Source organism: Neovison vison, chromosome 2 (assembly GCF_020171115.1).
Source record: "Neovison vison isolate M4711 chromosome 2, ASM_NN_V1, whole genome shotgun sequence".
NCBI classification, from domain to species: domain Eukaryota; kingdom Metazoa; phylum Chordata; class Mammalia; order Carnivora; family Mustelidae; genus Neogale; species Neogale vison.
Window position 1 is genome coordinate 100897135 of NC_058092.1, and position 12350 is coordinate 100909484.

Below are 12350 nucleotides of genomic sequence, written 5' to 3' on the forward strand. Positions count from 1 at the left end.
GGTTTCCAGACGAGTCCTTCCCAGGCCAACTTTTAAAGGTCGGAGGAAAGTTTGTCGTGGGGCGGGGGCCCGAGGGGAGAGCGGGGTGGGCTCCGACGCCTCCTCCCCTTTAAGCGGGTGGCCGGGCGCTGCCGCCGTTACCTGGAGCGGGGAGGGGCTTGGGAAAGTTTGTGTTTGTAGCTGGCAGAGCGCCGGATGGGAGGCGCGGGCGGGCGGGCGCTGCGGCTCTTCCCTTTTGCTTTCGGGAAGCGGTCGGGACTGCGCGCTCGGCTCGGCGGGGCGGCTCCGGCGCCCGGCTCCCGGTGCCCGGCCGGCGGGAGGCGGGAGGCGGGCGGCGGGCGGGGGCAGGCGGGCGGGCGGCGCGGAGCGAGGGGCGCACGTACGGCCCAGCGCTGGGATTTCTCGGCTCGCGAGGAGAGCGGAGCAGGCGCGCGGCCCAGGCGGGGGAGCGCGGACTCTGGAGCAGCCGGAGCTGGAGGAGGAGGAGGAGGAGAGGCGGCGGGGACGCAGGAGGCGGGGGAGAGTCGCTCCCGCCCGGCGAGCATGGGGCGCCTGGCGCCGAGGCCGCTGCTGCTGGCGCTCCTGGGGCTGGGTGAGTGCGCGCCGGGCTCGGCGGGGCGCGGGGGCCGGGGGAGGCTCGGCGGGGCGCAGCTGCGGCGCGCGGCCTGGGGCGCCGAGGTGCCGGGCGGCTCCCGGGAGAGGCGGCGGGGTCCTCGGGCGGCGCGGGCCGGCGGGGAACGGCGCGGTATCGGGGAGCCGGGCGCGAATCCGGCCGGGCCGCCTAGCCAGGCCGCGCCTCGCCCCACCTGTGCTGGGGGGGAGTGGCCGGTGACCGGCTTCCCCCAGCCCTCCCTACCTGTTGGCCGCCGGGAGCCCGGCTCACCTTGAACTCCGGGCCCGGAAGGTGCCGGCGGTCCCCGGCCGCGTCCCCAGCACGGGGGCGGAAATATGCGCCTTTGATGTGGCCCGCCGTAGCGAGACCGGCCGAGTCGTCCCTGGCACATGCCAGCCCACGCCGAGCTGCCTTTCCAGGGAAGGGAGACAATCCGCCAACTTCCTTCTACGAAGGTCACGGGGTGGCCCAGAGCGCTAAAGGAAAAAATCGGTGTGCGCGTCCTTCGTCATGTTGGCGATGGCTCGATATTCTGCCTCCTCAGTCTTTTCCTTGAGCTCTTCTTGAAGCTGCCTAGCTGCACATTTGCACACAAAGACCCGGGCGCCTTGGCTTCTCCAACTTTTCCTACCTGTTACTTTTCTTCCCTTTACGGCCCCCGTCTTCCACCCTCCCCAAACCTGGGTGCCTCTTGATCATTTGACCCAGCGGGGTCCCCCCTACCCAAGGAATCTTTGGTGGGGTTTTTTTTTTTTCCCCTCCTCTCCATTTTCCTTTTACCCCATACACACAGACACCATTTTCGTGTAGATACACATGATTATGGTAATATGGTTATTTAACATAACTATGCAGTTATCAGCCATAGAAATACGTATGTTTGTTAAGTGCCCTCTGAGGTGCTGGAGGACTGACCCCAGTGCTTTGATATTCTTTCATATTCTTGGATCCCTTTGGTCTGTGTCAGCCGGAACAGAAGGAGCCCTGTGACCTGACCCAGGGTTCTCTTCCAAGCCCCTAGAGAAGGCAGATCTGAATCTTTTGCAGAATGCATGGTGTGTGGCGTTTGTCCCAGCCAGGACCCAGCTGCACACAGGGCAAATGACCACTCTGGACTTACAGTCAGAGGGTCCCAGTGGAAGCCTTCCACATCCATTGCCATCCTGCCCACACCAGGGCCCACATTGTCCCCACCCCCATGATTGCCGCTGCCCTTTCTAGCCGATACTGTGTTTTCTTTCTTTGAAGGGTTTTCTGGAATTCACTCCCCAAGAGAGCTCATCCAGCCACGCTGCTTTAGCTGCAACCACATGCAGAAAGCTTCCAGATCTTTCACTTGGTTTTGTAGCATGTTTTGTATGGTCTCAGGTCCCAGAGCTTTCCCTTTCATGCCGGGACCCTTGAAGTTCTCCGTTTGTTGTGATAGTCTATACACATTAATTGGCTAATGTGTCTGGGTCACACCAGGCCATGCCCTATAGTCACACAGATTGTGCACTGCACTACTCCAGGAGCTGCTCTTCACTTTGGAGCCAAGATGAATGACTCCCTAGAGTTGTGCTCTTGACAACCCTTGTATCAGCTCAGATGGTGGGCTCATGAAGAAGTCTGAAAAAGATGCCCTTGAGTAATTATGATGAGGGAGAAAAAGGGATCGGGGGCAAAGAGATGGACAAAGGGAAAAAAACTGAAGTGGGAAAAGCACAGCTCGGAGAAGTCTTGGTTGTATGTTGGCAGGGCATTTCATGTTAACTACACATAAATATCTGAGGAGTCCCCAGCCAATGCCTTTCCACCTAACAGCTTCTGAACTTGGTGTTCCAGATGACAGCTCTGCCCTCCAGCACTCACCCAGTGTGGCTTCTTTGTGACCTCTGGGAAGCCCTCCATGTTCTACTGGCTCCTGAAACTTAATATGTCAATAAACAAGCTCATCTTTCCTCTTGTATTGCATCCTGGGCATAATCTTGCCATCACTGACCTCTGTGACCTCCACGTTCACATAGTCCCTCAGTTCTGTGGCTTTTCTCCGAGCACAGACTCAGGCATCTTCCCATTCTTCCTGTTTCTACAGCTACTATCCTAGCCCAGGTTCTGATAATTCCCTGCACAGATTAACTTTGGACATCTTCCTGGCTGATCTTTTCCTCTATCCTCCCTTCTTAGTTCATCATTTTCCAGAAGGATCAGTTTCGGGGAGTGTCTCACCTTTGCTCATTGGTTCTTTGTGGTTTTTCTTCCGAGGATATTCTGCCCCTTGTGTTCGCTTCCCTCTGAATCAAATACTTCATTCTAAGGAATCTGTTTGCTGTCTTTACAGAGAATTGTGTGAACCTTCTGGCCTTTCCCTTTTCCATGGCCTGGGAATGTCCCTCCTGCTTCTCTTCTCTCACCTACGTATTCCCGTTTCCCCCAAAACTCGCTTCTTCCACAACATTTTCCTAAGTCTCCCTCTCAAAGGTCGCAATCACATCAGAACTCACTCAGCTTCACAGAGCAGGTCCCTGTGTCTGACCTGTCTTGTCCACCCATTCACTACGGCATTTCTTGAAAATCCATCAGAGTCCACAGAATATCGCAGACACATACCTCCCTGAGTGGCCAGTGCAGGTAGATGGACAGATAATAAATAAAACAGATAACTACAAGACCAAATGAGATACCTGACAGAGACAACAAGTAGGAAGTAGGGAAGAGAATGATTAATTTTGACTTGGGGTTGGGGTTGATTTTGCTGAAGAGGTGACATTTGGGCTGAGCCTTGAGGATGATTAGAATTTTGAAAGAAGGAGTGGAAGAGCGTTCCAGGAAAAGCACGTTTGTGGAAGGGTATTGAGTGGGGCCGTGTGAAAGTGCTAGACTCTTTCAAGAAGGACATGTGAGGTCCATGGAGCTGGAGGTGGGACAGGGAGGTTCTAATGGGAGAGCAAGCTGGAATGGGAGAGCAAGCTGGAATAGAAGCTAATTGGGGTATCTCCTAAAGGCTTTTCTTGTTGGGCTGAGCAGTCTGGGCTGTGAGGGGTGGGTTCATTGGTTTTGGGGGTGCTGCCAGGCAGCCCGTACTTTTCCTGTCATGTCACTTATCTCACTGTATATAGTATTTGTCTGTTTCTGGTCTGAATCCCCACACTGATTATATCCCCAGGGGCAGGGATATCCCCAGGGGTAGGGATCACCTTTATCCTGTTCACTGTAGTAGTCCTGTTACTAATAGGGTTCCTGGTGGGCTGCATGTAGTAGGTATTTGGTAAATGTTGGCCAACTGAGTAGATAGATGCATATATCCCTCTCTCTGTGGGTATTGGGTAGCCATTAAAAGCTCTGGGTGAAATTAACACAACACAGCAATGTGCAGGAGGAGGTCAGTCCTCACTATTGTGCCCCATGAATTAGTGAAAGGTAGGAAGGGGGAGGAATTTTTCTTCATTTGTGTCTTTAAAAAAAACACACAACAACTTTCAAATCCACTGAAATGGTTTTTAAGTGACGGAAGCATTATATCTGCATTTTCAAATTTAAATAAGATAGAAGACTTGTATTAATTAGGTAGGTCAAACTGCTTTAACAAAGGAAGAGACTCAAAGCTTCACAGTTCAGAAGCATCAGGGTTCAAACAATAGAAAGGTCTGTCACAACAGTGCCAAGGGGAGGCTTCACATGACTAGGGTGCGTGGTATGTCTGGTCCTTGCAGCCAGCCTGGTGCCCAGGCTGATAGCAACTCCCCTGTCTTCAGCCTATCTAAGATCACTTTGGTTGTCCTCATCCCCGCTCCTGCCCCATAAAGAGGGAAAGAGCCTGGAGGAGAACACATGGAGGTTTCATAGACCAGGATTGGAAGGGGCATGCATCATTTCCGCACACATTCCATTCAAGAGAACTTAGCCTCGTCACACTAGCTGCAAGGAAGGTCGAGGAATGCCACGTAGCCTGGCGGCTGCCGAGGACCAACATCCGTGGGCGAAAACAGTGGACTTGTGGGGAGAGCTAAGCAGTGTCTTTGTCAGCTCTGAAGGAGGTCAGGTAAAAAGCTTAGCCCAGGCGAAGCCGCTCCTATCACGTGCGCGTGTCCGTGATACCAAATGTTTGGTTTCTTCTTTTCTCTCAGTTTCTATAGAGGGCTCTGTATGGAACGGAAATGACATACCAAGCACCAGGTTTTTTGTGCCTTCTCTTATTTAATCCTCACAACCCTTTGAGAAAGGTTTCCTTTCCTGCCATTGCACGCGAGGAAAGCGACGCCCAGAAAAGTTAAATCACGTGTCCAGAGTCCTACAGCTGTTCCGAGGCCGAGCCAGGATGTGATCACGGGGCTCCACTGTGCCTGCACTCAGGAACGCGTGGACTGGTGCTCTCCGTAACCTCACGATGTGTGTTGCCTGAGACTAGTTTTGGCAGAAAAAAGGATGGTTGTGTTTTGACAGCCAGAGTGCAGTTGCAAATAAGAGAGTCTGGGGTGAGCGCAATCCAGGCACAATTCCTGGAGGGGGCGGACCAAGGACCCCTATTCCCACATGTGGTGACCCCTGACTCCTATCAGGTCCCCACGCCTGCGCCTGCTCTGAGGGGTGGGACCCAAAGGCAGAAGGCGGGGAAAGGCTGGCAGGAGGAACCTTAGTGAATCCCCCCAGCTTAACAGTCTTTGAAGTGCTGTGGCCTTCAGAGATTCCTTGGCACTCATTTTAGCCTTGTTAACAGAATTCCTATATCTGCCAAGCTGATTAATGCCTGCCCTGGCTATAATTATTCTTATTAGCCTGCTGAATAGGAACCCTAGTTGTCAGCGATCGTTCCTTACAGGGCAGTCGGGCTGGTCGGCGTGTATATGGCTATTTTGCTTCAGTGACGAGCTGCAGAGCTGATTTTCACCCCGTAGATTGGATGTATATTTTCCTGGTGGTGCTGTATCTGGCAGTTAAAGAAGGTGTGTGCCTGTCTGTCAGTGTGTGTCTGCGTCTCACTTTATCAAATGAAGCTGGGGGGAAGCTGGCGGGGCTGTTCATAGCTATTCAGTGTAATTGCATCTGTGTCTTCAAGGCAGGGTACCAAGGCCGTTCGACTCTCGGCTTTGGGAAAAATAACTTGAACTGGCAAAAATTCTTCATAATTTATCTTCTGGAAAAGGCAAAGTGCTGCAGTTGGCACAGTCAGTGGTTTTTAGATCTTGGACTGTTTTTCCCCCACACCAACTGGATAGTCTTCGCAGAGCAACAGAATTACACCCAGTAGTTAACACTGTTGCAGACCAGCGGTGTGATTTTCAGGAGGCTAGACATAATGGCACTGTGTCCACGTTTGTGTTCTTCGAATGCTGATTCCTCTACAAGACTCCTTAAGTGTTTGTGTGAGATAATGGAGTTGCTAAGCGGCATGATTCGAGTTTAAGTATGATGTTCTGGGACCTTAATTGCATCCTGTTTCGCACCTTTATAAGCAGCTGGGACGTGAGCATTTACATCACGAAGGGTATTTCAGGGGAAGTGAGAAACACTGGCCAGTGTTGCTGTGTCTGGGAGGAGTTTTCACTTAGCACCGCAAAGAACAGAATTATGATTAAGGTTCGGGGCACAATTTAGAATGGGTGCTACCTTTGAATCCTAATGAACTACAAGTGGTGTGCAGAGAGTTGGGTTACTCCTCAGACCTCAAAAGGGATGCGAGGCCAAGAGCATCCTGACATGGCTCTTCTTTATCCTTACTTCAACCTGGACAGGGCCGGCACTTCACAGCTTGTGGACCTCAGTAAGGGGACCCAAGTGGATAGGAGGTGTGCTAGGACTCTGAGACCCTCAGCCTCTGGAGCCCACAGGTCAGAGCTGCCCCTAAAACCAGAAACTCTGTTTACTGAAGACAGTTGTACTGTTATTATCACTTCCCCTGCATCCTCTGATTTGATGGAGATTGCTGGTTTTTTCTTTTACCCGGTGAGCCACAGCCTGCTCTGGATGGGCCCTGGCCTGGCCTTGGGATGAGCTGTTGGAAGATGGAAGTTGGGCAGCCTGGTGATCTGGCGAGGACGTCATTTATTTAGCCAGCGGCCCTGAGAGAGTGCACACTATTCCAGCCCCGGCATTGTTCTGAGTGCTGATTCCTCGGTGACCCAGGCTGACTTAGGGCTCCCATCCCGGGTGGGACAGGGTGTGTCACGGACGTGTGGCAGGTGGACCTGTGGCGGGTGGTGTCAGCACAAAGTGTGGCACCACCTGGATGAACGAGGTGAGGGTCAAGGGCATGTTCTCGGGAATGAGGGCAGTGAGGGGGCTGGGCCGGGAAAGGGAGTTCTAGAAGGTGTAGTCAGGGACGGAGGAAGACCCAGGAGAGCACTCTGTCAGAAGCAGACAGAGGGGCTTTGAGGAGACCCGTTAAAGGGATTGGGCAGATGCTGCTGAAATGAAGGAAGATCAAGATGAGGAGAAGGCCCAGACTGGGAGACTGAGTTGGACTCAATAGTCAGAGGGAGGAGGCTGAGGATCACCAACGTGGAGATGGGGAGGAGTGAGCTGAGTGGGGTTGCCATCAGACCCCTCAGCCCACCTTTTCAGGTGGTCCCACGTAGGACCACCATGAAGGGAGTAGCTTAGAGCATGGCAGGGTCAGGGACCTGACAGTACCCAGGGCCTCCAGTGTGCCCACAGGGAGGATGACTGCTGGGTCTGCCTTCTGGGGAAAGTAGAGCAGTGTGGGGTGGGGGGCTCCCAGAGCACCCCTGGCCTTGGAGGTCAGAGTGCTAGGCGGTCTCCCAGAGAGGAGGGAAGGGCAAGGTGGAGGTCAAATGTGCAGGGAGCACTGTGGTGTGGGAAACATGGTCCCCACCATTTTTAGCCCAAAGAGTGGCCACAAAGCCCCCAACATGCCAGTTAGAGGTTATCTGTGCGTTCCCTTACATTCCCTGCACAAATGGAAAGTTTTCCTTCTGTTCCCCTGGATGTCTTCTTCCATGTTGACTGGTAGAATTAACCTACTTTCTGAGAGCTGCTTTTAGGCCTTCAGCTGTTAGATGGACTCTCCAGCATGGGGACGCTGTGGCCGTTTTATAACCCATCTTTATCTCATCCTCATCAGCTAAGAAGATTTTGTATTACGGATAAACCATTCCATGTGCTTTTCTTAATGATTTCTGCTCGTGGAAATCCCTTATGTAGAGCAAAAGTAGGTGTCAGGTTTTGGAATCTTCTCTCCAGCAGCCCCCCGGCCGTGGACAGGTTTCTTAATCTCTCCGAACCTCAGTTTTCTGCATCTGTAAACTGGGATGACTATCTTGCAGGTTTGTCATGAAGATGAAAAAGAATAGATCTGCAACAGTGTAACCACTGAATTTTATTTTTTATTTTTATTTATTTATTTATTTTTTAAAAAAGATTTTATTTATTTATTTTTAACAGACAGAGATCACAAGTAGGCAGAGAAGCAGGCAGAGAGAGAGGGAGGAAGCAGGCTTCCTGCTGAGCAGAGAGCCTGATGTGGAGATCGATCCCAGGACCCTGGGATCATGACCCGAGCCGAAGGCAGAGGCTTAACCCACTGAGCCACCCAGGTGCCCTGTAACCACTGAATTTTAAGTGATCCCTTGAACTTCGCCACTCAGAGTGGGATCTGGGGACCCGCAGCATTGGCAGCACTGGGGAGAAGCTCAGGGCCCAGTCCAGTCCGCTGAATCAGAGTCTGCATTTTAACTAGATCCCCAAGGGATTCGAATGCCTGCTAATGTCTGAGAAGCCCTAGTCTGAAAGAGAGCCTGTCATCTCTGTTCTCTGGTGGCCTTGGCTTCCGTGGTGAACTCTGAGGCAGAGGCCATGGTCAGAGTCACAGGAGAGTTGGCCAGGGTGGGCTCCATGGAAATGTGGCAGACCTCCAGTTAGCCATGAAGGGTGAAGTTAGCGTAGTCTGTCCTGGAGGCAGTTGGCCTGGTTTCTGGACTGTTTCACCCAGTTTGGCAGCCTGGGAGGGGTGTGGTGTGATCTCTCCATGGGATGAGGGATGCAGGAATCTATAGGGAGTCGGTGACAGCATCACAGAGAAGGATGGCCAGGGAGTCCAAGGTAGGACAGGCAAGTAAGTGAGGTTGGAAGGCTTGTGATTACAGCAGGTTTGAGGGACTAGAGCGTATCATGAGGGTCACAAAGCAGACCCCAAGACTCACAGGAGTGGGTGGGTTCAGAAGGTAGGAGGCGAGGATCCGAAGAGGTAACTTTTGTGTTCATGATCTTGAAAGTGGAAATCTGAGGGTGTAGTAGGTTGGGCAGGCAGTAGCCAAAGTAGACCCTTAGCTAGAGTTTGTACCTCTTGGGGCATTTTGGCTAGTTTACTTCTAATAACTGACTGGGTTTGGCCTGAAAGGGGGAAGAGACAGCGGTGCGAGATTTTAGATGCACACAGAGTGTTGCATCCAACACCTGGATGTAGGGAAAAGGTGTTGTAGGGAAAAGGCAGTAACCTGTGACTAAGATGAGCTAGGGGCTGGGGAGAAACTAGTATGGGGATTATTTCCTCCCAAAGAAATTCCTTCCTGCCTTTTACATACCACTTAATTTGTGCTGGAAATTGCATTTAGCACATAACTCATAACGTATGAGGTGGGTGGTGGTTACTCCCATTTGACAGATGAGAACACTGAGTTGCAGAGACATGAAGTGACTTGCTCAAGGTTACTGTAACTGACAGAACTGCCAGCATTCAAACCCACAGGGCCTGGCTCCAGAGTCTGGGCTCATTACCACAGTAGGCTGTTTTGCATCTCTGTGTCAGTATAGACACTCAGAGGCAAACATGTGTCTGAATACTTAGGAGAGGAATTGATACAATTAGCCAAAATGTGGTAACATTTGTTTCCTTGTCTTTTAAATCAGGAGGCTTGGATTCTGGCCCTTGACCTTTCACTCACTAGCTTTGTGACCTTGGACAAGTTGCGAACTAGCTCTTAGCTTCAGTCAAGTGGGGTCTGGGCTAGTTGTTTCCTGAAGGCTCCCTTCCATCTCCAGAACTCACTAAGTCCACGCTGACCCCTGCTGGTGGCCATATGGGCTGCTTGGTCCAACCCTGGAGTCCCTGGCTGCTGGCCCATCGTCCACAGCCTGCCCCTCTCACGTCTCACCTGCTTGACACCCCTCCACAGAGGGTCGGTTGGTGCCTCAGAGGGCTCTGGCAATAGTAAGTTGTTTTGTCTCCATATCGGCAATTACTTCCTCCTTCCAGACTGCTCCCCCTGCTGGGAAACAGGGCATTTTCCCCGTGGTTCTTCAGGTTATGGAGGTGTTCCCTGCGCCCCCCACCCCAGGCTAACTACACCTTCAGACCGACTTGTGGGAGAAGTTGCAGAAACAGTAAAACCAATAGGCGTTTCTAGATGGCAGAGTTTTTCTTATTACTATTATTTAAAACAACAACAACAACAACTTATGTTTGAGGAAATCAGCCATAAGTAAGTTGGGGTTGAGATAATTGAGTCTCAGCCCCCAGAAATGTGACTTATGTGTTGTTCCCCATTTCGCCTGGCAGGTGATTATGCTGCACAGGCTCTCCTTTCCTGAATACTCTCCATGCTACCATGAAAAGAGACAAAGACATCTTTAAAAGTGTCCAAATATTGACACGAGTTTGGATTTTCCACTTTCCTAAAGGATAGGAGAGTCGAAACTCAGACATTTCTAATCAATAGCCTTAATTGGCTAAGAAATGTGTTTCCAGGGCTTGGGGACTGCCTTCCTTTTCGTTCTCTTCATCTGAAGAGGGAAGGTAAGAATGATGTGGGATGCAACACCAGAGAAAAGGGTGTAGCCTGGAGAACCTCCGTGTTATTACTAGGGCGTGTGTTTATGGCCTTGTTCTTCACTGTAGCCTGGCTACTTTGGGATGTAACCCTTAGTGCTGACCCCACATGTTCTCTTTTACTCATCTTGGATGCCTGAAAAAGCCTTGTAGGAGTGAGTTCTTGCAAATGTTCGAAGTGCCGTGCTGGCTTGCGCTGTTCTGGAGGTGAAGGGGTGGAGAGCCTTTTATAAATGCACTGTCCCCCTAGGATGTCCTGAGAGCAGAATAGTAGCCGATTTGGTGTCTGTCCAGTGTGCCACTGCTTTGCTTAGGTTGCAGTGAGGACTTTAAAACAAAAAACAAATAAAACCAAACCACTTTTGGCACAGCTATTCGTTTTTCCATTTTCCAAAGGCTGGCATGTCCAAATGTTTTCTTATTTATTAGAAGACATTATATATAGTCCATCATCTTTGATTGAGAAATCTATCCAGTAAGTTTCAAGTTCAGGCCATAGTGTCTTGCCTGGAGCCCGGCACACAGTGGGCGCTTCCTTTGGGCAAAGTGAACACAGTTGTGAATAAATAATTCATGCCCAACTACGACCGTACTTTCCAATCTATGAAATTTTTGCTCTTTCTCATGATCTTAACTTTTAGAACTTCAGCAGCATTTACCGTACTTTCCAATCTATGAAATTTTTGCTCTTTCTCATGATCTTAACTTTTAGAACTTCAGCAGCATTTAGGGATTGTTTGCTGTGTTTCTACCATTGGGAGATCACAAAGGAATTAGGAAATGAACCAGTTATAACAGAATGGATCATTGGTGCTTTTTAAATGTTGAAGTGGCTGAATCATTAGGTAGCTGTGCATATGGGGCTGTCAGAATCATAGGGAGGCCAGGAGCTGTTAATGGGGAAAGGCCCCATGGAACAAGTAGGACTAGAAAGCAGTTTGAACCTGGAGCAGGCAGACCACTTCAGGGAGGAAATGACTAGCACGGTTTCTCAGAGGTAGGAGTAAATCAGTGTGTGCAGGTTGGCATTCCATTTGGGAATTAGCTGACTTAAACTGGAACCGTAAGGGAGACCTCAGCGGATGTGGATATTAAACTCTGAGGAGGGGAGGTTGGCGGAGAGGCAGAATGTGAGCAAAGTCACCCTGAAAGGTGTTGGCAGCATTGTCTGCGCCCACAGAGCAGCTAAGAGCCCACGTGTGTAAGGCTGGTGAGGTCTGCTGGGGCTTACAGGAAGCTAGTGGGCTCAATTAAGGTGATCAGTCAGGCCATAATCCTATTTTGGGTGGTTTCTTACAAGGAAAATGGCTCACAAAACAATTACCGATACTCCCCTCAGGTAGCTGATCAGAGCATTTCTTCGAAGGACTAACACCTGATAAGAGACACAGATAAGTTTTAGAGGAAAGATGGGAATTGTAGATGCGTTTCTGGGGGAAACAAGATCCATGCAATCATGTGGCCTGTTCGTCAGAGTCCCACTTTAATAACAGTTTATCCCACAAAGACGCTGCGCTCAGAGCAGCAGTACAAGTTTCCAGAAAGCTTAGCGTCGTACCTGGCGTGTAAGTAACTGGCCCATCTCTGGACTCTCACAGAGGTAGCGAGGCCAGGCGAGCTGCCCATTTGTAGCCTCAGGAGCCATGGGCCTAAAGGGAATTCCACAAAGCCGGCTCTGAGTTTGGTCCTAGGAAAACAGCAGTGCTAAGGCAAGCTCTTTGTTCGACCCAGCGTGTTCGTGGAGGCTTCTGGCCCTCCAGAGAAGTGTGAAAACGGGATGCATGATCGAGCTGCGGGGACGCCTCCTGAAGTTTTCCCAAGTAACCCTCTCTCCTTGCCCTTAGAGACGACTATCCAGTCTCCGTATGCAGTGCCCCTCTTTTGTTTATCTGTCAAGTATTTCCGTTTGTTTGAGTCTCTGGAGCCCAGGTGGAGCATCGCTGCCCTGAAAGGACGAGAGGACAGCACATTCTG

General features: G+C 51.0%; 1 protein-coding gene across 1 annotated transcript in view; it reads left to right on the top strand.

Moving 5' to 3' along the window:
* The first annotated feature begins 349 nt into the window (after nucleotides 1-349).
* PTGFRN (prostaglandin F2 receptor inhibitor) overlaps nucleotides 350-12350 on the top strand; it is an 83648-nt gene continuing 71647 nt past the window's right edge. The window contains exon 1 of the mRNA XM_044238997.1: nucleotides 350-592. Coding sequence (XP_044094932.1) covers nucleotides 544-592 — 49 coding nt within the window. The 5' untranslated portion in view covers nucleotides 350-543. The remainder of the gene's footprint in view (nucleotides 593-12350) is intronic.